The following is a 25,171-nucleotide window of genomic DNA, read 5'->3' on the forward strand; positions in this document are numbered from 1 at the left end:
CCGCTTCTACCTCCAGACCCAGGGAACGGCGATGGGCGCCGCATGTGCGCCCACCTTCGCCAATTTGTTCCTTGGGTGGTGGGAGGAGGAGCGGGTATTCTGTGACGAATTGGAGAACCTCACACATCACGTTGTATTCTGGAAAAGATACATCGATGATGTGGTATTCATTTGGAAAGGACCAGAAAATATCATGAAAAACTTTATTTCACGTCTCAATGAGAATGATTGTAATATCAGACTCACCCTCACGCACAGTAAGGTCTCGATTCCCTTCCTCGACATTAAGATTGAGGTAGAGGAAGATGGTTCGGTCCAAACCAGAATATACCGAAAGGAAACCGCTACTAACAGCCTCCTGCATGCCGAGAGTGCCCATTTACCACGCACGATCAAAGGAATCCCGAAAGGAGAATTCCTCAGACTGAGAAGAAACTGCTCCACTCTTGAGAGATTCAAAGAGGGAGCAGCAGCTCTTAAAACACGTCTACGACAGAGACAATACTCTGGTCATTCCATAAAAAAGGCCTACAATGCTGCACTCCATACTGACAGATCTTCTTCACTACAAGTAAAAACTAAAACCGCAGACTCTGAGATCAGGTTCATCACAACTCTACATGATAAATGGGGAGAAATGAATAAGATACTGAACCGCCATTGGGAGATTCTCACCTTGGATCCAGATTTGGCCCAAATTATAGGCAATAGAATCTCATGCGGATATAGGAAGGGTTCCTCCATAGGGAACATGTTAGTACAGAGTCACTTTTGCAAAGCTAAAAAAGAACAGTACCATAAATATGCAGGCTTCTATCCATGTGGACTATGCATTGCATGCCAAATCCTAGTCAAGAAAATAGCATTTGACGACAAGGACGGCCGTAAATATGTCATTAAAGAACATATTACCTGTTCTTCACCCGGAGTCATTTATGCTCTCCAATGTCCCTGCAACCTGGTGTATATAGGGAAAACCATCCGGGAAATGAGAATAAGAATCAGAGAACACCTCTATTCAATTAAAAACTATGATAACGCACAGAGAGAGGCTCTCAGACAGAACAAGCCATTCCAGCCCACACCAATTGCGGAGCATTTCAAGAAGATCCATAATTGCAACCCAAAAGGCCTTAAGGGCTGGGCGATCACCCAAATAACATTAGGGATCAGAGGTGGAGACTTGGACACACTGCTTCTCCAGACGGAGAGCCGGTGGATATATAGGATGGGAAGCCTTAAACCCAGAGGCCTGAATGATAATTTTGGCTTTGGATGTTTTCTCTAAAACCTATTACATGACACTAAATCGCACTTATTTCTCATGAATTGATCCATATCCCGTTTTCAAAATGGGGATGGATAAGTCTCCTTCAGAGAAAATTACATTATTTTTCTTCACTCTGTCAATCATAATAGTGACCTGTTATATCTGACCACTTATTACCATAAAACTTGTTATCATCTTTTTACATCGTTTTGTGCAAACATCGATTGTTAAAAATAATTAATTATGAAAAATTAATCATAAAAGGTCAGGCTCACTAGACTTCAGACATGACAATGTCACATTTTGGTTTAAATAGCCATATCTGTTGTTTCAATATTGGTGAAGGATACAATACTTCATCATCTAATGACATTTAATTATATTGAATGTGTGGCATTCTTTTCACAATGAGCACACATTAATAACATTATTACAGCATACTAGACACTCTCATAACTAATAACAATGTTACATTCCACAGAAATAACAGTGGAATCTCATTGGCTAATTCAGCTGTCATTCTTACCTATTCAAATAAAAGGCGCCCGAACCCGGCCGCCCCCACCCCTAGAAGAAGCCGGGGAGACCCGGCGAAACACGTGTCGGGACTTCTCTTTCTATGTCTGCAGCCACAACTCAGGGACAGAAAACTCATAAGGGACAGTGTTAATTGTGGTACACATCCATAGATGATCGCAGAGTGGATCATACTGGCAGGAATAGTGACTGTGATCTCAGTAGCAAGCTGTATGCTCCAAGAGACTTCACCAAGAGTCACTCACATCACCGCAGTAAGAGGAGACTTACAGATTTTTATCACAGCGATCTCCCTGCATAACAATAGCTGACAGCAGCACAGTGCCCTGTCCTGTCAAAAGACAGACACACACCTGCTCCCTGCGATCTCAACAACAGATCATCATTAACCCACACAGTCCCTGATCCCCACAAGGAATTAGTGGTGGGCATCAGTTATACTTACAGGAGGGTTTAAATAAAATACAAGGGGACTCCCACCTGAACTTATATCCCTAAGTACAAGATTCTTACTTATGTGGCAAGGACATAGTATGGCAAAGCATAATAATGCCATACTAGTTGCTTAATTAACACTTGATTCTACAGTGTGAGAATATACTCCAGATTTTAAATAAATTAATAAAAGTGAAATTTTATCACACTCACAACTTTTCTTCTCCTACATTTTCCCCCTCCCTTTTTTCTTTGCTGAAATATATTCATGCATTCTCACACTCCTTTCCTCTCCAGGGATGAGAGTGGAAAGATTTTGCTTGTACCGTGGGTCCAGGAGAGCGAACACCCAGTAATCGGTGCTGGAATAAATTCTTTGAACGCGAGGGTCACGGGATAGGCAGCCTAGCATGAAATCTGCCATATGCGCCAGAGTACCAACGCGTAAGAATTCACTCCCCTCACTGGCCTGACTGTCCATTTCCTCCTCCTCCAACTCCTCCAACTCCTCTTCTTCTGCCCATACACGCTCAACAGTGAAGGACTCAACAATGGTCCCCTCTTGTGTCTCGCCAACATTCTCCTCCTCTTCCTCCTCATCCTCCTCCACCTCCTCCGATATGCGCTGAGAAACAGACCTAAGGGTGCTTTGGCTATCAACAAGGGAATCTTCTTCCCCCGTCTCTTGTGAGGAGCGCAAAGCTTCCGACTTCATGCTGACCAGAGAGTTTTTCAACAGGCCAAGCAGCGGGATGGTGAGGCTGATGATGGCGGCATCGCCACTGACCATCTGTGTTGACTCCTCAAAGTTACTCAGCACCTGACAGATATCAGACATCCAGGTCCACTCCTCATTGTAGACTTGAGGAAGCTGACTGACCTGACTACCATTTCTGGTGGAAGTTGACATCTGGCAGTCTACAATCGCTCGGCGCTGCTGGTAAACTCTGGATAACATGGTCAGTGTTGAATTCCACCTCGTGGGCACGTCGCACAACAGTCGGTGAGCGGGCAGTTGGAGGCGGCGCTGTGCTGCCCTGAGAGTGGCAGCATCTGTGCTGGACTTCCTGAAATGCGCACAGATGCGGCGCACCTTCGTGAGCAAATCAGACAGATTGGGGTATGTCTTGAGGAAACGTTGAACTATCAGATTTAACACATGGGCCAGGCATGGCACATGTGTCAGTCTGCCGAGTTGCAGAGCCGCCACCAGGTTACGGCCGTTGTCACACACAACCATGCCTGGCTTCAGGTTCAGCGGTGCCAGCCACAGATCAGTCTGCGCCATGATGCCCTGTAATAGTTCTTGGGCGGTGTGCCTTTTATCGCCTAGGCTCAGCAGTTTCAGCACCGCCTGCTGTCGCTTAGCGACGGCACTGCTGCTGTGCCTACAGCTACCGACTGATGGCGCCATGCCCACGGATGGTCGTTCGGAGGAGGAGGTGGAGGAGGGGTGGGAGGAGGAGGAGGCATAGTAGGCCTGAAACACCTGGACCGAAGTAGGCCCCGCAGTCCTCGGCGTCGGCAGTATATGACCAGCCGCAGGGTCAGACTCGGTCCCAGCCTCCACCAAGTTAACCCAATGTGCCGTCAGCGATATATAGTGGCCCTGCCCGGCAGCACTCGTCCACGTGTCCGTGGTCAGGTGGACCTTGTCAGAAACGGCGTTGGTCAGGGCACGGATTATGTTGTCTGACACGTGCTGGTGCAGGGCTGGGACGGCACATCGGGAAAAGTAGTGGCGGCTGGGGACCGAATACCAAGGGGCGGCCGCCGCCATGAGGCTGCGAAAGGCCTCGGTCTCTACTAGCCTATAGGGCAGCATCTCCAGGCTTAGCAATCTGGAGATGTGCACATTAAGGGCTTGGGCGTGCGGGTGGGTTGCACTATATTTGCGTTTCCGCTCCAGCGTCTGGGGTATGGAGAGCTGAACGCTGGTGGATGCTGTGGAGGATCGTGGAGGCGACGATGGGGTTTTTGTGGCAGGGTCCTGGGCAGGGGGCTGACTATCAGCTGACACAGGGGAAGGAGCAGTGGTGTGCACGGCCGGAGGTGAACGCGCTTGTTGCCACTGAGTGGGGTGTTTAGCATTCATATGCCTGCGCATACTGGTGGTAGTTAAGCTAGTAGTGGTGGAACCCCTGCTGATCCTGGTTTGGCAAATGTGGCACACCACAGTCCGTCGGTCATCCGGTGTTTCCTTAAAGAACCTCCAGACTTCTGAAAATCTAGCCCTCGCCGCAGGAGCCCTCGCCACGGGAGCTTCACTAGTTGACACATTTGGCGCTGATGCACCAGCTCTGGCCCTGCCTCTCCGTCTGGCCCCACCACTGCCTCTTCCAACCTGTTCTGGTCGAGGACTCTCCTCCGTCTCAGAAGCACTGTGTTCACCCGGCCTCTCAACCCAGCTTGGGTCTGTCACCTCATCATCCTCCGATCCCTCAGTCTGCTCCCCCCTCGGACTTCCTGCCCTGACAACAACTTCCCCACTGTCTGACAACCGTGTCTCCTCATCGTCGGACACCTCTTTACACACTTCTTCCACTACGTCAACAAGGTCATCATCACCCACAGACTGCGACTGGTGGAAAACCTGGGCATCGGAAAATTGCTCATCAGCAACCGGACAAGTGGTTTGTGACTGTGGGAAGGGTCCAGAAAACAGTTCCTCAGAGTATGCCGGTTCAAATGGCAAATTTTGCTGGGAGGGGGCAGACTGGGGGGGGAGGAGGCTGAGGTGCAGGAGCTGGAGGAGTGGCGATTTCGGTGACATGGGTGGACTGCGTGGAAGACTGACTGGTGGACAAATTGCTCGAAGCATTGTCGGCAATCCACGACATCACCTGTTCGCACTGTTCTGGCCTCAACAGTGCTCTCCCAGTAACTTCAGACATGAACCTAGGGAGTGTAGCTCTGCGGCGTTCCCCTGCTCCCTCATCAGCAGGTGGTGTCTCACCCCGCCCAGGACCACGGCCTCTGACCCCTGCAGTAGTTGGACGCCCACGTCCCCGCCCTCGTCCTCTACCCCTAGCCCTCGGGTTAAACATTTTGAAAATGAGAATTATAACTTTAATTTTTTTTTTACCTTTTTTTTGTGTTTTTTTTTTTTGTGTGTGTTTTTTAGTTTTTAAAACCAAACGATGCTATCCTATTGCTATGGCTATTTTCTAGCCAAGTATGAAAGCACACTGCTATGCCAGATGAGATGACGCTGAGTTATGAAAAAAATAAACGTAAAATAAAAAAGGAAATGGCAGACTGTGCCTAATTGAAATCCAACCCCGGGCCCTAATAAATTTTCCCACTTCGGTCTTTGCGATGGATATGTGCGTCACTAAGCGCAAAACACAGTGGTCGCAAGTCTCACTCCAAATTGCTCACAATTTGCTAGTAGATGCACTGCAACAACTACAGCCACCAGCAGATCAACCAGAAATCAAATATATATAACGCTACTGTAGGCGTAAGTAAGCCGTTTGGATTCTCCTATGGCTATTTTCTAGCCAAGTATTAAAGCACACTACTATGCCAGATGAGATGACGCTGAGTTATGAAAAAAATAAACGTAAAATAAAAAAGGAAATGGCAGACTGTGCCTAATTGAAATCCAACCCCGGGCCCTAATAAATTTTCCCACTTCGGTCTTTGCGATGGATATGTGCGTCACTAAGCGCAAAGCACAGTGGTCGCAAGTCTCACTCCAAATTGCTCACAATTTGCTAGTAGATGCACTGCAACAACTACAGCCACCAGCAGATCAACCAGAAATCAAATATATATAACGCTACTGTAGGCGTAAGTAAGCCGTTTGGATTCTCCTATGGCTATTTTCTAGCCAAGTATTAAAGCACACTACTATGCCAGATGAGATGACGCTGAGTTATGAAAAAAATAAACGTAAAATAAAAAAGGAAATGGCAGACTGTGCCTAATTGAAATCCAACCCCGGGCCCTAATAAATTTTCCCACTTCGGTCTTTGCGATGGATATGTGCGTCACTAAGCGCAAAACACAGTGGTCGCAAGTCTCACTCCAAATTGCTCACAATTTGCTAGTAGATGCACTGCAACAACTACAGCCACCAGCAGATCAACCAGAAATCAAATATATATAACGCTACTGTAGGCGTAAGTAAGCCGTTTGGATTCTCCTATGGCTATTTTCTAGCCAAGTATTAAAGCACACTACTATGCAAGATGAGATGACACTGAGTTATGAAAAAAATAAACGTAAAATAAAAAGAAACTGGCAGACTGTGCCTAATTGAAATCAAACCCCTAATAAATTTTCCCACTTTGGTGTTTGAGGTGGATATGTGTGTCACTAAGAGCTAAACACAACGGTAGCAAGTCCCCCTGCTAATTCCTCACAATATGGTACTAGCTGCACTACTAGTGCCAGCAAGCCCAGCCACAAGCAAATAAAAAAAAAAAGGATAACGTTATTGTAGCCCTAAGAAGGGCTGTTGTAGAATCACTCCTGCCTAACAGTAAGCTAATAGAACACCCTAACGCTTTCCCTGACCAGCAGCAGCTCTCTCCCTAGCGGCATCCAGACAGAGAATGATCCGAGCAGCGCGGGCAGCGGCTAGTCTATCCCAGGGTCACCTGATCTGGCCAGCCAACCACTGCTATCGACGTGTAAGGGTACCACGTCATGCTGGGTGGAGTGCAGAGTCTCCTGGCTTGTGATTGGCTCTGTTTCTGGCCGCCAAAAAGCAAAACGGCCGGAGCTGCCATTTTCTCAAGCGGGCGAAATACTCGTCCGAGCAACGACCAGTTACGAGTACGCTAATGCTCGATCGAGCATCAAGCTCGGACGAGTGTGTTCGCTCATCTCTACACTTGACCCCTAGTTACAGGGGTTAGGGGCTATTAGATGAAAAAACGCCTTCCTAAATTGTGTCCATAGGGTGAACCGTTTTCCAAAAAGAGGTGGAATGCAAAAGCTCTTCCCTCCATGACGAAGACTCATTTTGTCAAGTCTTGAAATCATGTGGAATCAAAGTAACACTAGAAGCACCAGGTGGTGCTGCTGCCCAACGGATACATCAATAGGCTTATGCCTTATCACGCTGGCACGCATGATAAATTCCCCCCAATATTGTTTGTATCCCTACGTTTAAAATGGCCTTTATTATGGAAGTTTCATGTAAGCATGGATTAACCCCTTGGGCAAATTTGGCCAAATTTGCTAAAAATTATTCATTTTCAGAGTTCAAAATTTTCTGCTTTTCAGGCAGATAGTCATAGCACCCAAGTAACGTTATAACTAACATTTCCCGAATGTCTGCTTTATATTGGCATAGGGTTTTATGCATCCTCTCTATTTTTTAGGTTGTTAGGAGTTTCAGGTTATTGGTTGTAATTTTTCTCATTTTTATGAAAATTGCATAAAACCCTATTTAGAGGCACCTGCTCACCTTTAAGTGACTTTTAGAGGCCTAAACATCAGTAAAACATGCCATTTTAGAAACGACACCCCCAATGTGTGAAAAATCAACTTTAAGAAGTGTGTTAACCCTTTAGGTGCTTCACAGGGGTTAAAACTAAATGGAGGTGTAATTTACAAGCTGTAATTTTTTTTTTAGACAATATATTAATTTTGGCCAAAATTTTAACCGTCACAAAGTATTAAATGACAAAAAACTCCACAAAGTTTGATATCCAATTTCTCCCGAGTATGAGGCTCCCCCATATGTGGTGGTAAACTGCTGTATGGGCGCACGGCCAGGCATAGAGAAGAAGGAGGCTCCATCCAGAGCAGATCTGCAATGTCACATTTTACAGGCTATAAAATGTTTATTTTTTTTTAATTTGGACATATGGGGCATTATTTTTTTGTGGATGAGATCCATTTTTCAGGTACATAATTTCCATGGGGTTCAATAGCTAATAATCAGATTTTATTAACTCTTTCTTGGTGGTGGTTAAATAAATCATTAATTCTTGTTTATGGTTTTTAGCATTTTTTCCCCAGATGTTCATCGTACCATAAAAATAATGTGTTAACTTTATTCTATGGGTCATCACGATTACGGCGATATCCCATTTAAATGGCTTTTTTATGGTTAACTTGTTTTGCAGAATAGGGGGGCCCGATTCGCGTTTTCCCGACGTGTTACCTGAATATTTCCGATTTGCGCCGATTTTCCCTGAATTGCCCCGGGATTTTGGCGCATGTGATCGGTTTGTGACGCATCGGCGCTGGCATGCACGCGACAGAAATCGGGGTGTGTGGCCGAACGGTAACCCGACGGATTCGGAAAAACCGCTGCATTAAAAAAAAAAATTGGTCGCACGGGCCATACTCACATGCACCACGATGAAGATGATGAACTCCGGGGCACCTCGACGGACTTTGGCGTAGCAGCGCCACCTGGTGGACATCGGGCGCAGGACCTTCATGAATCGCCGGAAGACCCGAACGCTCGTCAGAGAAGCCGCCGCTGGAACGCGAATGGACCGGGTAAGTAAATGTGCCCCATTTTGTGAGAAATTTGCTTGTTTTTGCATCGCCATGTAACAAAGGACAGAACATTTATAATTTTTTGTTTACATGGCTGTTTTAAAGCTTATTTTTAGCGGGATAAGCTGTACTTTTTCTTGGTATCATGCTGGGGTACATTTTACTTTTTGATCACTTTTTTGCGCTTTTTATGAGGTTAGATTTTTGTGAGTTTTTTTTGTGTGCTTTTATGGCGTTGACCATACGGGTTCAGTGACAATTTTATTTTGTTTTACAGGTTGTTATAGACGTTGTGATACCCAACATGTTGTGTTTTTTTTAAATTTTCATGTTTTTATGTTTTATTTGATTATTGCATGGGATGAGACTTCAGGGGACTTTTATTCTTTTTTAATAATTTATAATTGCACTTTTTTTTTTTAAACTCTTTTTAACTGTTTTATTTTGTCCTAGGGTGGGACATGAACAAGTGCAGTGTCTGCATAGGCTGACAGCTGCACTGTTAGATCGTGCACAGTGCACGATCCTAACAGGATGCTACCATAGGCAGCCATTAGGTTGCCATTGGAACGCCGCGGCCATGCACCATACACGCCGCAGTCACAATGACCATGGCGTCGAAAGGGTTAAACAGACAGGATCGCGATAGTCATGATCCTGGCTGTTACTGCGGGATCCTAGCTACCACCTACAGCCCGGAACCCACGGCGATTGCGCGGCTGAGCTTCTGAGCCCGGGCAATCACCATGACGTGATTCTATATCAAGGTGCAGGAACGACCTGCATCCTATGACGTAGAATCAAGTCAAGGTGTGGGAACGGGTTAATGACCTTTGGTGTGAGATTTTATATGCAGACTCAACTGTGATTAGATTACCATTGTATATATATTTATATACAGGCAGTCCCCGGGTTACATACAAGAGAGGGTCTGTAGGTTTGTTCTTAAGTTGAATTTGTATGTAAGTCGGAACTGTATACTTTATCATTGTAACTCCAGCCAAATTTTTTTTGGTCTCTGTGACAATTGGATTTTAAAAATGTTGGATTGTCATAAGAACCAGGATTAACAATAAAGCTTCATTACAGACACCTGTGATAACTGTTATAGCTGATTATTGTAGTCTAAGGCTAAAGTATAGTAACTTACCAACATCCAGAGGTCCGTTTGTAACTAGGGGTCGTATGTAAGTCAGGTGTTCTTAAGTAGGGGACCGCCTGTGTATATATATATATATATATATATATATATATATATATATATATATATATATATATATATATTTATATATATGCCAGAGGTGGCACTCAGAGCCCTTTCAGTGGGCACCCAAGCCATCACCAGAGATGACTCCAAGTATCTTCCTGCAGTCCCAGACAGCCCAAGACTTGCTGTGCACAGAGCTATTTTAAAGTGACAGTACTCCCTGGGACTACTGGAGGAGTGGGAAGGTGTGGACAGATCTGGATTATCATTGTAGCTCCTGCTCCGGCCCTGACAATTCTTCCTGTTTATGTGACCCTGGAGGGAAGCTACAATGATCATCCACATGTCTTCTATTTTCTGCTTTATTGGTGTCCGCAGGGGCTGATATGAATGAAAGCTGTGACAGAGCAGGGAGTATAAATCATTAATTAAATTTCTGTGTTGGAACTTTGCGATAAATAAGTCGGCCTTGGTTGTAGTTTGGGCACTCGGTCTCTAAAAGGTTCGTCAACACTGCAATAGGACATACCTTTATTGCGGATTTGAAATCCATCATTTTTACCTTGACCTGAGTATAAAGGAAACAATGTACATTAAAAGTAATACACAACATGTAAGGATATAATATTATTGAAACACATGAGAAATTATAATATAATGTAATATATAATAAATGTATATCATGTATGATGGGGCTATAATATAGAATACCTAAAGCCTTTGCTACAAATTGCATTAGACATGTTTTACTGAAAGAGCACTCCACCAAAAAGAGATAAAAAGAGTCAATAAACACAACACACTGTAAAGTATACACGTGTACACAGAACATGTTAAGAGAACTTTGGGGTGAGAACGAAAAACAAGTAGCAAGGACTATCACTATCGCATCAATCACTATCACACTGGGACTTTATGTGACTTTGAGATCCCACCAATCCAGAGAACGATTTAGCCCTACACCCCCTTCTAAGTTGTTCCCACTCAGGGACAATCCTGCCCATCTGCCTGTGCTGTGGCTATGGCTTGAATAAAGATCATTGATAAAGTATGATAAAGATCATACTTTTCATAAAATCTAAAATTTGTTTGACAAAAACACCTTATGAGGCTCCACGTGTTTAAATAAAAATGGTGATACAGATTTCTAAATGTGTTTTTAACGGTATACAAATATAACAAAAAACGAAGCATTTTGTATTGCGCATCAGAAGGCTTTTTGACTCCACAGTAAAAACAATGAAAACATAACCTCTAACGAAATGGATCTTTTTTTCCGATATGCTTTGAATGTTAATATTTTCAACTTCCCAGTACAAAGAATTATAGTGCAAAGTGCAAAGAAATATAAATGGCATTACAAGGTAGTATAAGTTTGACCGCAAAAAAGGGGGAAAAAGGGTATGGCTTTAAGAAGGCATGGAGTAAGCAAAGAAAAGGAAACATTTTCTTGGTGCTCAAGAAGGCACATTGCACAACATGTTCAGAAAATCTCCAAATGTACATTGGTCCAGATTTATTAAAGTCTGAAAAGACTTTGCACTGAAATGAAGGTGCAAACAGGTTGTTCATGTATTTAAGAAGTGTCGCAGCAGCACTATGCCCGATTCTTCACTAAATTCTATACCGGGGCGTTCCGGTTTACAGACAGAGACTGCGACACATTTAGAATGCGCTGTCCAAAAGAATTGTGTTGCATGCTCTATGTTAAAGGTGTGCCAAAAAAAGTTGGTCATTCTGTTGGAGCAGTGCAGGGGGCGCTAGATTTATGAAGAACCTGCACCGCTTTTTAGTAATCTTGCACACTCTGCACACTCCACAGACAAACAGCACATGGCATATATTGCACTAGTTTCGATTAATGTGGGCCATTGAATGTGCATTCCTGACACTTTCCACTACTAATAAAGCAAGATGTAATGGCCATCCAAATAGGAAAGCTTAACTGTATACAATGTCTGAATACATCCCTTAAATTCCTCTCAGCTCTGTCCGACCCTTGCTATACATTTAAGCTGTGCTTTATTGTCAATAAAGGTAAAGCCTGCATGCACCACCACCAAAAGTGATTAGACATAGTACTAAGTATATTGGATAAAAGCTCTGGTACCATATGAAGCTAAACACGATCAAAATGTAACAGACAAGATGAAGGAGAAAGCCAGACACTGAGTGAGATCATACCACCAAAACATGGACAACTGATACAACCCTGCCACATGGAAATTCACAGACACAAATTTTTGAAAACTGATCTAATCTCAAGGAAATGGGTCAGCATCCAGATATTCAGCTGGAAAGGAAATGTTGTGGATATATACTTTCCAGTGCATGGCCTGGCTCTACACTGTCTTATATTGTTTCCCATGTTTGGATTTCAATGAGGATTTAATTCAATGTATTTCCATTCCAGAAAGTAACAGTTTTCATTTAACTGTTTTATGCCCATGTACCAAAGAAACAATTGGCCTTAGTCTCATATATAGTTCTATATTTGCAGGCTTTAACACATTTTTTAACCTATTGAGAGACTGCTTTCACTTCATTAACATCCTTTTCTAACTAAATACAACTTACGTTTGGAAGAACATGCTTGTAGACACTCATTCTCTGTGCTAAATCTGTTTCCATTGCCATCACAGCCTCCATACCAGAACTGGGAGCATGCATCAATATCTCTTACATAGTACCACATGCGCTGGACATCCCGACACGATGTGCCATGACTAACATCCAGCAAGCAATTGGCTGCAACTAAAAACAGACAACATAAACACAATTCCTCCTTGTTTCATATATATCCACCCTGAATAGTTCAATAGATACTGTAACTATGTGAAAAAATATGTGGAACATGTGATACAATTCAAGTAATTGCGAATCATATAGCATATCATGTAATACCAATACATTACAATAAGATAATCATTCTTTTAATAGCATGTTTAATAGGGATGTCCTGGATCAGGGGCTCTTTTTATATGGGCCCCAGGAGTTTAAGAATAACACAGATACTGGTAGCCAAAGATAAGGTAGCCAAAGACGGAATGATGTATCCATAATATATAGTGTTGAGCGGACCCGAATTTCTTTATGCATTAGAAGACAGGGTTAGGCTAAAAAAAAACCCTACCACCTCCCCCAGCCATTAACGGTGCTGGCACCGATTACGGTGGTTAACTCTTGAAATGCTATTGGCACAGGGCACCACCATTTTGGGAAGGTGCCACCATATTGAGCATGTGTGACCACATGCTGATGTCGACTTTGACATGCGTCAAAATAATTTAAATTCCAGTGGCTATTGTAGCTCTACCGTTATTCATCTTTGTGACTGACTGACATTTTTCATGGTTACTGATACCCTAGGGTTGTTGTAAATCTTGGATGTGCTAATATTGTCTTTTTTATTGTCTGAAATGCTTATGCTTATTGCTAGCACTTGCGATTATATTGCCCTCTCCACCACCTTCACGCCAGTGGGGCGTGAAGGGGGGGGGGGGGTAGCCAGCCAAACAGAGGACGTGGCTGCGGTCGCTGCTGCTGGTGACTTTTCACATGTGATAGGTGGCCAGCTGCATTTATTTCTACACCAGACAGGGCCTGCCTAGAATAAACACTGTGCACTACGAAGCAAAAATGTAGCGCCGGACGCAAGAGCGCCGGCATATGATAAATATCCCTCTATGAGTTCATGATGGTTCATGTTAGGTTTTAGAAAGCAGGAGGAGAAGAATATGGCTCTGGGACTGTGGCAAGCAGAGAGGTATGAGTGGTCCTAGGTCAAAGGTGTAGATGGAATAGAGTAGGGATCCTAAGAGCCTTGCAAGTAACCAACAGAGGGGGCGAGGGAAAATGTAAACAATAGATACTAAAAGTAAAGGTGGAGAATTGTTATATACTTTTGTAAATGTACAGTAAACTTTAAACCTTATAAACATACTTGAAGAATAAAAGAAATTCTTTGAGTTCTATAGTGAGAATTGTCAGCTACATATACATACTAGACACATGAATTGTTCTCATAGCCTGGAACTGACCATTGAAAGAGAAAACTAAAGTAAACCAAAAGAGAAACTACCGTAGTTGTATTTTTCAGATTATTTCATTCAAGTGCAAAACTATGTGACATTAAATGGGGATTTGCAAGCAGGGGATGTCGTTTCTTGTTTTATAATATTAGAATCACACAACAAATATGTTCTGGTATATAACACTGTTATATACCATTTACTGATACAAAAAATCTTATTTACTTAAATTCTTTCCATGGGAATTAATATGGAATTATAACAATTTATTATTATAAGAAAATGGTGATAGATGATCTGTAGGGAGTCTAATGACTGAGCTTCATTTTTTATATCTTTCTTACGCTCTTAACCCCTTAAGGACGCAGGGTTTTTTCCCCCCAATTTTTGCTCTCCACCTTCAAAAATCCAAACCTTTTTCATTTTTTTTGTGTACAGAGCTGTGTGAGGGCTTATTTTGTGCTTAACAAATTTTACTTCTCTGTCACATTATTTATTATTCCATGCTGTGTACTGGGAAGCTGGAAAAAAATTCCAAATGTGGAAAAATTAAAAAAAACCCCATGTTCGCATCACGTTCTTGTGGACTCAGTTTTACAACTTTCACTGTCCGCTCCAAATAACACTTCTGCTTTATTCTTTGGCTCGGTACAATCGCGGTGATACCAAATTTATACAGGTTTTATTATGTTTCAATACATTTTCGAAAAAATAAACGAATGTGTACAAAAAAGAAAAAAATATTCTGACGCTAATAACTTTTTCATACTTTGGTGTATCCAGCTGTGTTAGGTGTCATTTTTTGTCAAATGAGCCGATGTTTTCATTGCTACCATTTTGAGGACTGTGCGAAATTTTGGTCACTTTTTATTAAATTTTTTATGTGTTTATGTTTCAGACATTTGGTTGCTATTTTACGTTATGTGGTTCACCGCCGGCAATAACCATTTTTATATTTTGATAGATCAGGAATTTTGGGACCTGGCAATAACTATTGTGTCTATGACTTTAAGTGTTTATTACGTTTTATATCAGTTCTACGGAAAGGGGGTGATTTGAACTTTTAGGTTTTTTCCTTTTTTTAATTATATTTGAAACTTTTTTTACTACTTTTTAGAGCCTATAGGGTACATTAACCCTAGATAGTCTGATTGTTCCTACCATATACTGCAATACTACTGTACTACTACTGTACTATTACGATGACATTTGGGGGAGCGACGATCCAAGATGGCGGCACCCCACGCACCGCCATCATTTAAATGGCACCGGCGGCCTCGGTTAATGGCCATGATTGGTGCATGCACTGACCGCAGTTATTAGAGGTGGGGGTTTGCTGCACTATGCAACAAACCCCCACCTGTGTATTAAGAAGGCTCAACCCGTGAGCCCTCTTCATACATCCCCCACACCTCTGCACTGTATATGTATGGGGCGGAGCATTAAGGGGTTAAACAATTAGGGTTGGCCTTATGTTGTATGATGCATTGTGCATAACCTTTTGCTGGCATCCCTTCAGGTGCTGGTGCTTTCTCCTTTTTAATGGCTTTATTTTTCCTTCTCTCTTTGCTTTATTGATGAAGTTTGTAGTCTGGATCTGAAGCACCAGTTAACACATGACCAATGGGCAGTTGCCTGAGCATGGTATCTGATTTGAGGAAGATTTATCAAATGTCTGGGAGCAAAGCCATTCTACATATTCATGGCAACCAATCAGAGCTCAGCTTTTATTTTTTCCACAGCAATTTATAAACAAAAAAGGCACTTTTGAAGGAATCTCTCCATAATATTCGGAATTCCACGTATACCCTTTTCCTTGTGTTCAGATGCACAGTTTTTTTCTTCGTTATCTGACTGACTGACTGGTTTCTCCTGACACAAATTGAAATGTTAGATGAGGCTGCACAGCGGTTCTCTTGGTGTTGGGCAACATTTTGCAAACCCAGGCTGCAAGAACTGGAGTACTGGTACAAGAGCAGCGGAATAGCTGGGTGCAGTCTGTAACTATTATTTTTATCAAGGTGACCTTCCCTATGGAGCCCCATTTACATATAATTTCATCTTAGTGAAAACACATTTAACATGTCTGCATCTATCATTCATAAAGTCCATAGATTTAGACAATCAATTACTATAAATTACATAAAGCATACCATCTCTTGTGATCACCTCATCAACCGTCTTGACAAAAGTTCCCTCTGCGGTGTTAAGATCATCATTGCTCTCTAGTCCTTCTTCATAACTATATTCTTCTAGTTCTCTTTCAGCATATTCTGCAGTTGATTCTGTTGTTTCAATCTCCAGCTCTTCATAGGTTACACTATAAGGATATCAATCTTATTATTTTCATTATTTACATATTAAACCACCACTTACCATATAATGTAAGATGAGAGATGGTTGTTAGAGCCTCACAACATACCAAGATCCTTTGAGTTTCTAGTAGGAGCTGGTACCAATTTTGCAGTATAGGTTTTTCCTATCAAGCCATGCAAACTGTAGTTGTGTAATTACCAGATAACTTAGGATTGTTTCTTAAATTCTTCATCACAATCCAGCATGATGAACCCGGGGCACATCCCTATAGATACATAGGTACTGTGACTGTGGTAATCTTCTTATACTTGTTATCCATGGCCTACTTCCTTCTGAAATCAACATATACAATTATGCTAAGAGCCTGAAGCACTCTGGGGTGGGGCCAGGGGCATATCTACAGCTGTAGCAACAACAGCAGCTGTTATGGGGCCCAGATTGTCAGGGGGCTCCGAAATCCGACCTCACACAAGAAAGAATAGAGGATGTGCACCATTATATAAATATTATTCTGCACACTGTACAGCATAATATGTATATAACAGTGAACATCTTCCACAGTACACAGCATGAATCTGCAACTCAGATAAGAAATGTCGGTGGAAACGGAGGGGCAGCAGAATGACAAGACTAGGGATCTCATAAATCAAATTCCTGCCTTGTAATCCCCCATATTGTCAGCATCTACTGTAACAGATCTGTGTAAGTATATAATGTATATATCAGTGCATAAATGTGTGAACATAAATGTATAAATCTGTGTATGCAAGTAAGAGTGGATAAATGTGAGAGTATACAAATATGTGTATATTCTGAGAGGATAGAGCGGCACTATTCAGAAGAGTGCTATGGGGGCCTGCCTCCCATAGTTACGCTCCTGATTCAGGCTCATTCAGATAGCTTTAAAAGTTTATTTTAGAAGGAAGGAGGCCATGGATAAGAAATATAAGAAGATTACCACAGCCACAATATCTGGATCTATGAGGTAAGTTACCCTCGGTTTATCATGCTTGATTCTGATGGTAGATTTCCTTCGACTGAAACAAAAGAGCTAACTTGTCCCCAAATCATCCTAGGGAATGTCATTTTTGTTGCCAGCCACCTCCCTTTTAATCTGCTATATACATATATTTTTTATATATATATATATATTTTATTTTAAATTATTATTTATTTATTCATTTATTTATATGTGTGTTAGTTAAGAAACTACCTCAACATAGGGTTTCCCTGTTGGACATATATAACAGGGAAACCCCCTTAATAGAGCTGGTAATGCTAAGACACAAGTAAAATAAAAAAAGATGAAGGGTTTGATTTAAAAGAGTATTCTTGAACTTTTATGAAAAAGTCATAACTTTCATAGGATGTGGATTCCAGATGTAGGAGTCCTGTATTCTCTACCAATTTTACAGAGACAGTGAGGGTCATTTATTATTTTTGGTGCAGGGTGGCGCTAGAACCATTCTATATTTTTCAATGGGATATAGTTTGGGGCGAAAGGGATTAATGAATTGGCACATGGACTGAAAAGTTTAGAACTCCCTAGACCAGATTTTAGCTGGGCTATTTTTGCACCACAACTTGTGCCAAAAAAGGTGTAGGAAAAATAAAAGCGCCAGAAAACAGGTGGATTCACATGCAAAGCCAAAACTTTGCGCCCAAAAATAGATCAAGTCGAGAGTGTCAGAAAACACCAATATTATGACACCAACACTTCATAAATTCTGGTGCAAGAGGCGCAGAGAAAACACTACCAATTTTCCATTTGAAAGGCCATAATAAATGTCCCTCAGTAAGTGGTGAGGTGGTCATTGATGTGTAGCTGTTCACATCTATGTGAATTCTAAGAATGGAGTCTGAAGGTTTGTCTATTCATGGAATTGCCAAGAAAGTGAATAAAAAGAGCTGCTCATGTTTAGCCACTTCTTTTCACATTGTAGTTGGAAGACAGGATTGGGGAACCCCATTTTCAAGGTGAGACTCACAACTACCAGACATCTCTAATGGATAGTTTTACAACTAAGGCTACATTCACACGAACGTATGGAGGACGTATATACGGCCGACGTATATACGGCCAATATACGTCCCCCATACACTCCTATGGACGCACGGCACCCTACGGGAGCGGTACGGTGCAGCACATGTCCTATCTTTTCCCATAATACGGCGCTGTGCGCCACAGGTTGCTATGGAGAGGGGCGGGGGTGAGCTGCGCTCACCTCCTCCTCCTCTCCCCGTACACTGCCGTTGCCCGCTACGGTACGGGCGGGCAACGGCAGTGTGAATATAGCCTTACTGTAATGCGCATCAAACCACTGTCTGCATATCAAATGGAATCAGGCAAAAGAAAGTCAACTTTACCTTTCTGTTAAAGAGAATACAGAGTCACCACGACTTTCACATTCTCCTTGAAAAGCTGGAGATGGGTAGGTGTTTAATTCATCTATAAATGATATTGGCAAATAATTACAATTTAAGAAGTGTACTGAATGAATGCTGAATTCTAGATAAAGCTAAATTAGATTTGTCCTTTAATGCAGTCATCAAAATATGAGATCTTGCATTATAAAGATTCTAAATAATGCTGCACCCCTTCCCGACTCCCAGAGGTGAAACCCACCTGCTATCTTTTTTTCTGCTTTCTATATCCTGTGGAAATGTCATAAATACCTGACTTGGAAATACACCTTTAAACATTGTTCTGTAATAAAAGGGTGCATGATATGGAAAAAAGATAATATATATAAAACATATCATTACCATTTATCTATGGGCTTTTTCTGGTATTTATAACTATACCTCACATTATAAACAACTTTGCGTAAATCAAGTACAAGCAAAGATATAAAAACTTGTTAAATACTGTATTGCAGAGAAAGCCTCCATTCACTACATATCAGTGATCGGAGACTAGCTGCCACTGATGTCTTTCATTCGTAACACAAAGAAAGAAGAGGCAACCCACATCCTTTATCTTTCTTTTACACTCAATGGACCGACAGCATCATTGAAGAAAATTAACAGTAGAACTTTGGCTTGGTCTGGCTTATAGGTCAACAGGTGAATTCCCTGGCGGGACTCTAAGTTGTTGGGTCCCTACTTTGTCTACCTACACTCACCGGCCACTTTATTACACCTGTCCAACTGCTCGTTAACACTTCATTTCTAATCAGCCAATCACATGGCGGCAATTCAGTGCATTTAGGCATTTAGACATGGTCAAGACAATCTCCTGCAGTTCAAACTGAGCATCAGTATGGGGAAGAAAGGTGATTTGAGTGCCTTTGAACATGGCATGGTTGTTGGTGCCAGAAGGGCTGGTCTGAGTATTTTAGAAACTGCTGATCTCCTAGGATTTTCACGCACAACCATCTCTAGGGTTTACAGAGAATGGTCCGAAAAAGAAAAAACATCCAGTGAGCGGCAGTTCTGTGGGCGGAAATGCCTTGTTGATGCCAGAAGTCAGAGGAGAATGGGCAGACTGGTTCGAGCTGATACAAAGGCAACAGTGACTCAAATCACCACCCGATACAACCAAGGTAGGCAGAAGAGCATCTCTGAATGAACAGTACGTCGAACTTTGAGGCAGATGGGCTACAGCAGCAGAAGACCACACCGGGTGCCACTCCTTTCAGCTAAGAACAGGAAACTGAGGCTACAATTTGCACAAGCTCATCGAAATTGGACAGTAGAAGATTGGAAAAATGTTGCCTAGTCTGATGAGTCTCGATTTCTGCTGCGACATTCGGGTGGTAGGGTCAGAATTTGGCGTCAACAACATGGAAGCATGGATCCATCCTGCCTTGTATCAACGGTTCAGGCTGGTGGTGGTGGTGCTATGGTGTGGGGAATATTTTCTTGGCACTCTTTGGGCCCCTTGGTACCAATTGAGCATCGTTGCAATGCCACAGCCTACCTGAGTATTGTTGCTGACCATGTCCATCCATTTATGACCACAATGTACCCAACATCTGATGGCTACTTTCAGCAGGATAATGCGCCATGTCATAAAGCTGGAATCCTCTCAGACTGGTTTCTTGAACATGACAATGAGTTCACTGTACTCAAATGGCCTCCACAGTCACCAGATCTCAATCCAATAGAGCATCTTTGGGATGTGGTGGAACGGGAGATTCGCATCATGGATGTGCAGCCGACAAATCTGCGGCAACTGTGTGATGCCATTATGTCAATATGGACCAAAATCTCTGAGGAATGCTTCCAGCACCTTGTTGAATCTATGCCACGAAGAATTGAGGCAGTTCTGAAGGCAAAAGGGGGTCCAACCCGTTACTAGCATGGTGTACCTAATAAAGTGGCCGGTGAGTGTACATCATTATGCAAACTCCTCCGATTATTTTATATTCTGTACATGGATTGTGACAAGTTTGAAGACTAATCTTTTATGAATAGAGGAAATGTGTACTTACGGTTCAGAAGGTTGATAAAAGCATGGGTGAATCTTTCGGCATAAAGAAGTTCAGGCTTTGACATTGTAAGCAAGTGCAATGCATGTTGATCCTGGGGGTGGCTAGATAACTCGGAAAGTTCTCTGTGGTCTATATCTCTCCCAAAGGCCAATACAAAAAATGTGAATTTTTCACACTTGGCTTTTCGAGATATTTCCTTTAATTTTTCTCTGTCCCAGACACTTGTTTTACTGTTAAGAACTGTAAAAATGACTTTGTGTCTCCTTGCATTGGAAGCTTTCCTGAAAATGTTCTCTATAGCCCATTGGATAGAGTATCCCAGAGCAGATGGACCTTCAAGTTGTGTAACGACTTCCTCAATGTGCCTCTTCATTAAAATTCTATCATTGTAAGAATCAAGGCCAAACTCTGCTTTAACAGGACTCACATTTCTGTTCGGGATGAAGTTGGGTTTAGCCTGTTGAATTAAGGCCACTCTTGCACCTGTTCCTTGTGCTTTTGGCTGTGGGGAAACTACCAAATGGTCAAGCACTGAGCTCACAAAGTCTTTTGCCTTTAAAAAGTCATCACTTCTCACAGTACGAGAACTGTCTATAATAAATACTATGTCCATGTCAATTTCAGTAGCAGGAGTAGGATCCAGTTCACATTCTTCATCAGGATTGCATTTGTCTGAAATATATTGAAATATTGGAGAACAATATATTTACACAAAATATATTATTCATGTTTAGAATTAAATAGGGGAAATTTTACATGTACTTCTTCTCATGCAGTATTTAGGGTAGTTATAGAATGAAATACAAGTGAATAACAACCTCATTTAAAGGACATATACACTTTCAAAATTGCTACCTCAATGCAGAGCGCTAAACCAGAGGTCACAGTAGGCAGAGAGGTATGTATGTAAATAGGAGTCGTCAGTAATTCGGATGTCCTTAAAGTAAACCTACCATCACAGATCTATCTAACAATGTAGATCTGAGGGTAGATTGCTGCTATAACCATCAGCCCCATAGTTTTTTTGAATAATCATTAAATTCAGTAGAAGCACTTACATTTTTGATCTTTTATTTATGCAAATTATTGGCTGAGGCTACTGGGGCATTGGAGTAACCGCTACATAGTGTGGGCGGGGACTGTCTAAGCAGACACATTATGATCCATCTAGTTCTGTGGGGGGACAATGTGGTTAGATTATCAGGGTACAGGTGTATATACACTTTCATTTGGCTTCTGACATTGTACTAACGCATAGAAAGATAGATGAGACAGATCAGAGATGAGATGCATGAGATGCCTATTACACAGAGGCTGACAGACAGAGGCTGACAGACTTTTACACTGTCAGCTCTGCTACATATTAGATATGTGCCTGCCTCCCTCTTCCCCCGGATCACTTATCTCCTTGTAGTTTGTAGCTTGCAGCTTCTATCTGCTCAACAGTGTGCTGGCAGGAAGTTATCAGTGTGAGCTCCATTCTAGGACTGCAGTGGGGCATGGCTAGAGGCCCAGAGCAGAAAGACAGAAATCTCAGCTCCAGGCTGTCACACAGGAATCCAAGATGGCAGCCACCCGGCTCTCAGTCAGAAGTTACAGGGTCGTGTCTAGGGGCAACTGAAATCATGTATAGCAGGACTGATAGAGACAGGTTGGACTTATATCTGTGAAATTCTGTATATCTGTTACTAACAGTGAATTAGAGAATGTGTTATTTTGTTATCCTCGGTACATATAAGAAACTTGTCTTCGTGGCAATAGCCCTTTAAGTTCTTCTTCTGAATTTAATGATAATTTAAAAAACAAAATTATGTGCTGATGGTTATCGGCAGCAACCTACCGTGGGATCTACCTTATTAGGTAGATCTGTGATGAGAGGTTTCCTTTAAGTCTGAGTCTGCCTATACTGGAATATGTGATTTCTCTCTATGGCAGTGGTTCTCAACCTTTCTAATGCTGCGACCCCGCAATACAGTTCCTCATGCTGTGGTGACCCCAAACCATGCAACTCGCAGTAAAAACACAGTAAAATTTGCTGCTCCGATGGCTTTAGGCGACCCCCGGTTTTGGTCGTTCGACCCCTGCTGGGGTCCCGACCCACAGGTTGAGAACCACTGCTCTATGGGAAGGGAAAATACCGTGTATATTCCACAACTGAATCCTTCTTGAAAACTGGAATTAATTTGAATATATGTTGGACCTCGGAGTCCATACCCAATTGCATGTAGGTTACACTAACGAATGTGGTTGGTGTATCTTGAACATTTTGATGAATACATCAATCTGTCTGCCATTTTTTTTTGGATCCATTAATATTGCCAAAAATTATATTTAATTTTTTTCAGAAATTTAGGATCAGAGGGAGAGATTTATTATTTTTTCTACACCAATTTTCTGGCCGAGAAGGCACATATATCTACCCATCTACACCAAAATGGAGGAGAATGGGGCTGGCGGTGGGCAGGCAGGTACATGAATTCCCCCCACTCACCGCACTTACTATAGTCTCCACCAGAAAAACCATTGAAGACTATAGCAGAACTCTACACCAGGCTGGATCCTCTTAGTAGATACAGCCGCCTAAGCGCCATTGGGGAGAATTTGAAGACTGGAGTTTAAAAATTCCCCCATAGTCTAATGTGTAAAGCCACCTCTTCCATCTATTGTGCCACTGCCTCATCGCCATTGGGGGGAATTTGAAGACTGGAGTTTAAAAATTCCCCCATAGTCTAATGTGTAAAGCCACCTCTTCCATCTATTGTGCCACTGCCTCATGAGCCTTATTTTCTAAATCATAACTAGTAGGTTTTGTTTCATTATCTTTTTCTCAATATCTGTTCATGTTTATTAATTTTTAACTAAATGTAGAAAGTATACCCTAAAATACTCATTCATGACTTATTGTTATTCATTCTTTAATATCTTTGTTCATCTTTGTCGTAACCAAAACTTATAATCTTTCAATAAAAGTGTCCACACTTCCTCCTCATAATACTGTCTGACAGTAAGATAACTGTTTTGTGCACAATATGATATTATGAATACTGTCAGGGGCAGATTAAGACTGCCATGAGCCCTAGGCTGTATGAACATTATAGCCACTACAAGTCCGGAATTTACTTTCTACGTATGGTACTGGAATCAAACATCTCGGGAATAGAGACTGTATGCCTTATGCCAGCTTATGCTAGCCAGCTGTGCTTTCAAGACCCTTGGAGGACATTCAAAGGTCCTGAAATGGCTCTTGTGAATATGTGTATTCTCAGTATAAACTTTGGTCAGTGGTTTTGGTGGCCATGGGCCCCTTAGAAGGCTAATGCCCAACAAATTGCCTATGCTGTAATACACTACTGAATACTGTATATTACCTCAATGGCAGACCGCTCAGCCAAAAAAGAGAGCATCAGAAGAAGAAGTGTTTTATAGTGAGGGACATTTGCTTGGTTTTACTGTAGTCTCCATTGCCATTTTAAAATGTCAAATATTTAATCAATTTATCACATCTTAAAACCAACACATTTGTCCTGAGATGTTACTGTACCTTCTATCACACCACATTTGATAAGTCTCCTGGCCACCAGTAATTTTATATTAATGCATTATGTCAGAGAGCACTGGGAAAGAACACTGACTCTTTTATAACAAATTGTGCTATGCAGATATTTTTCACAGTCCAATTATAGTATCAAAGAAAAACACAACATGCACTACACAAATCAAAGTCGTCCATTGACTCCCCCAATGGGTGAAATCAATGGGTGCATGAAAGAAACAGATGTCATCCATGTGGAAAGTCTTTCAGACACATTTCAAGGAAGTAGATCAGAGCTGAGAAAGTTGGATTCGAAAATCTGACACAACTAGAACGAAATTAGGACTACAAAGGCGGATCAGTGGATCTCACTAGGATAGCACAAATACTGAAATCAGTCCAAAAAAAAATATACCCCAAAAATGACCCAATCCTCAACCATGAAACATTTCAGCTAAATCTGCTTTTATAAGGCATGTTTGCATTAACCGAAGAACTGCATCGGCTTCTGTTCATCTGTTTTGAAGGATACCACATCTATCTGTTTTATATTAATTTTGGTATTTTACCCAGATATCCAGACTAATTAGACATCATGATTTTAGGTTAGTTCACTTTAAGAGCAGTTACATGTGGTGATGTTTCATATTTTTCCAGATCATTGTCTAACTCTGAATGGAAAGAAATGTGTGTTAGGATAGCTTACCATAGCACAGCGTGCAGTGTGAAATGACTTCCAGTCTTTGGTCTTGCGGTCTCTTCCAAACAAAGAGCTGAGATCTTCTGCTCTCATCCGCCTGATCCACAATAAACATAAGTTGGCATCAAAAGGGGAATTTGGATTTAGTGTTTATTGCAACCGCTACTGATTGTATATACAAACAGTAACAAATACTATTTGGCAACTATCATAAAAAGAAAACTGACGGGATATGAAAA

The 25,171-nt window shown here is 41.9% G+C and overlaps 1 protein-coding gene across 1 annotated transcript in view; it reads right to left on the reverse strand.

Moving 5' to 3' along the window:
- Positions 1-25,171, reverse strand: part of LOC140133383 (collagen alpha-4(VI) chain-like) — a 169,007-nt gene that overhangs the window by 9,682 nt on the left and 134,154 nt on the right. Inside the window, exons 38-43 of the mRNA XM_072153496.1 lie at positions 24,939-25,029; positions 20,701-21,372; positions 18,632-18,713; positions 16,102-16,268; positions 12,495-12,671; positions 10,447-10,485 (exon numbers count right to left, since the gene is read on the reverse strand). Of these exons, the coding sequence (XP_072009597.1) occupies positions 10,447-10,485; positions 12,495-12,671; positions 16,102-16,268; positions 18,632-18,713; positions 20,701-21,372; positions 24,939-25,029 (1,228 nt within the window). The remainder of the gene's footprint in view (positions 1-10,446; positions 10,486-12,494; positions 12,672-16,101; positions 16,269-18,631; positions 18,714-20,700; positions 21,373-24,938; positions 25,030-25,171) is intronic.

Source organism: Engystomops pustulosus, chromosome 5 (assembly GCF_040894005.1).
Source record: "Engystomops pustulosus chromosome 5, aEngPut4.maternal, whole genome shotgun sequence".
Classification (NCBI taxonomy): Eukaryota; Metazoa; Chordata; class Amphibia; order Anura; family Leptodactylidae; genus Engystomops; species Engystomops pustulosus.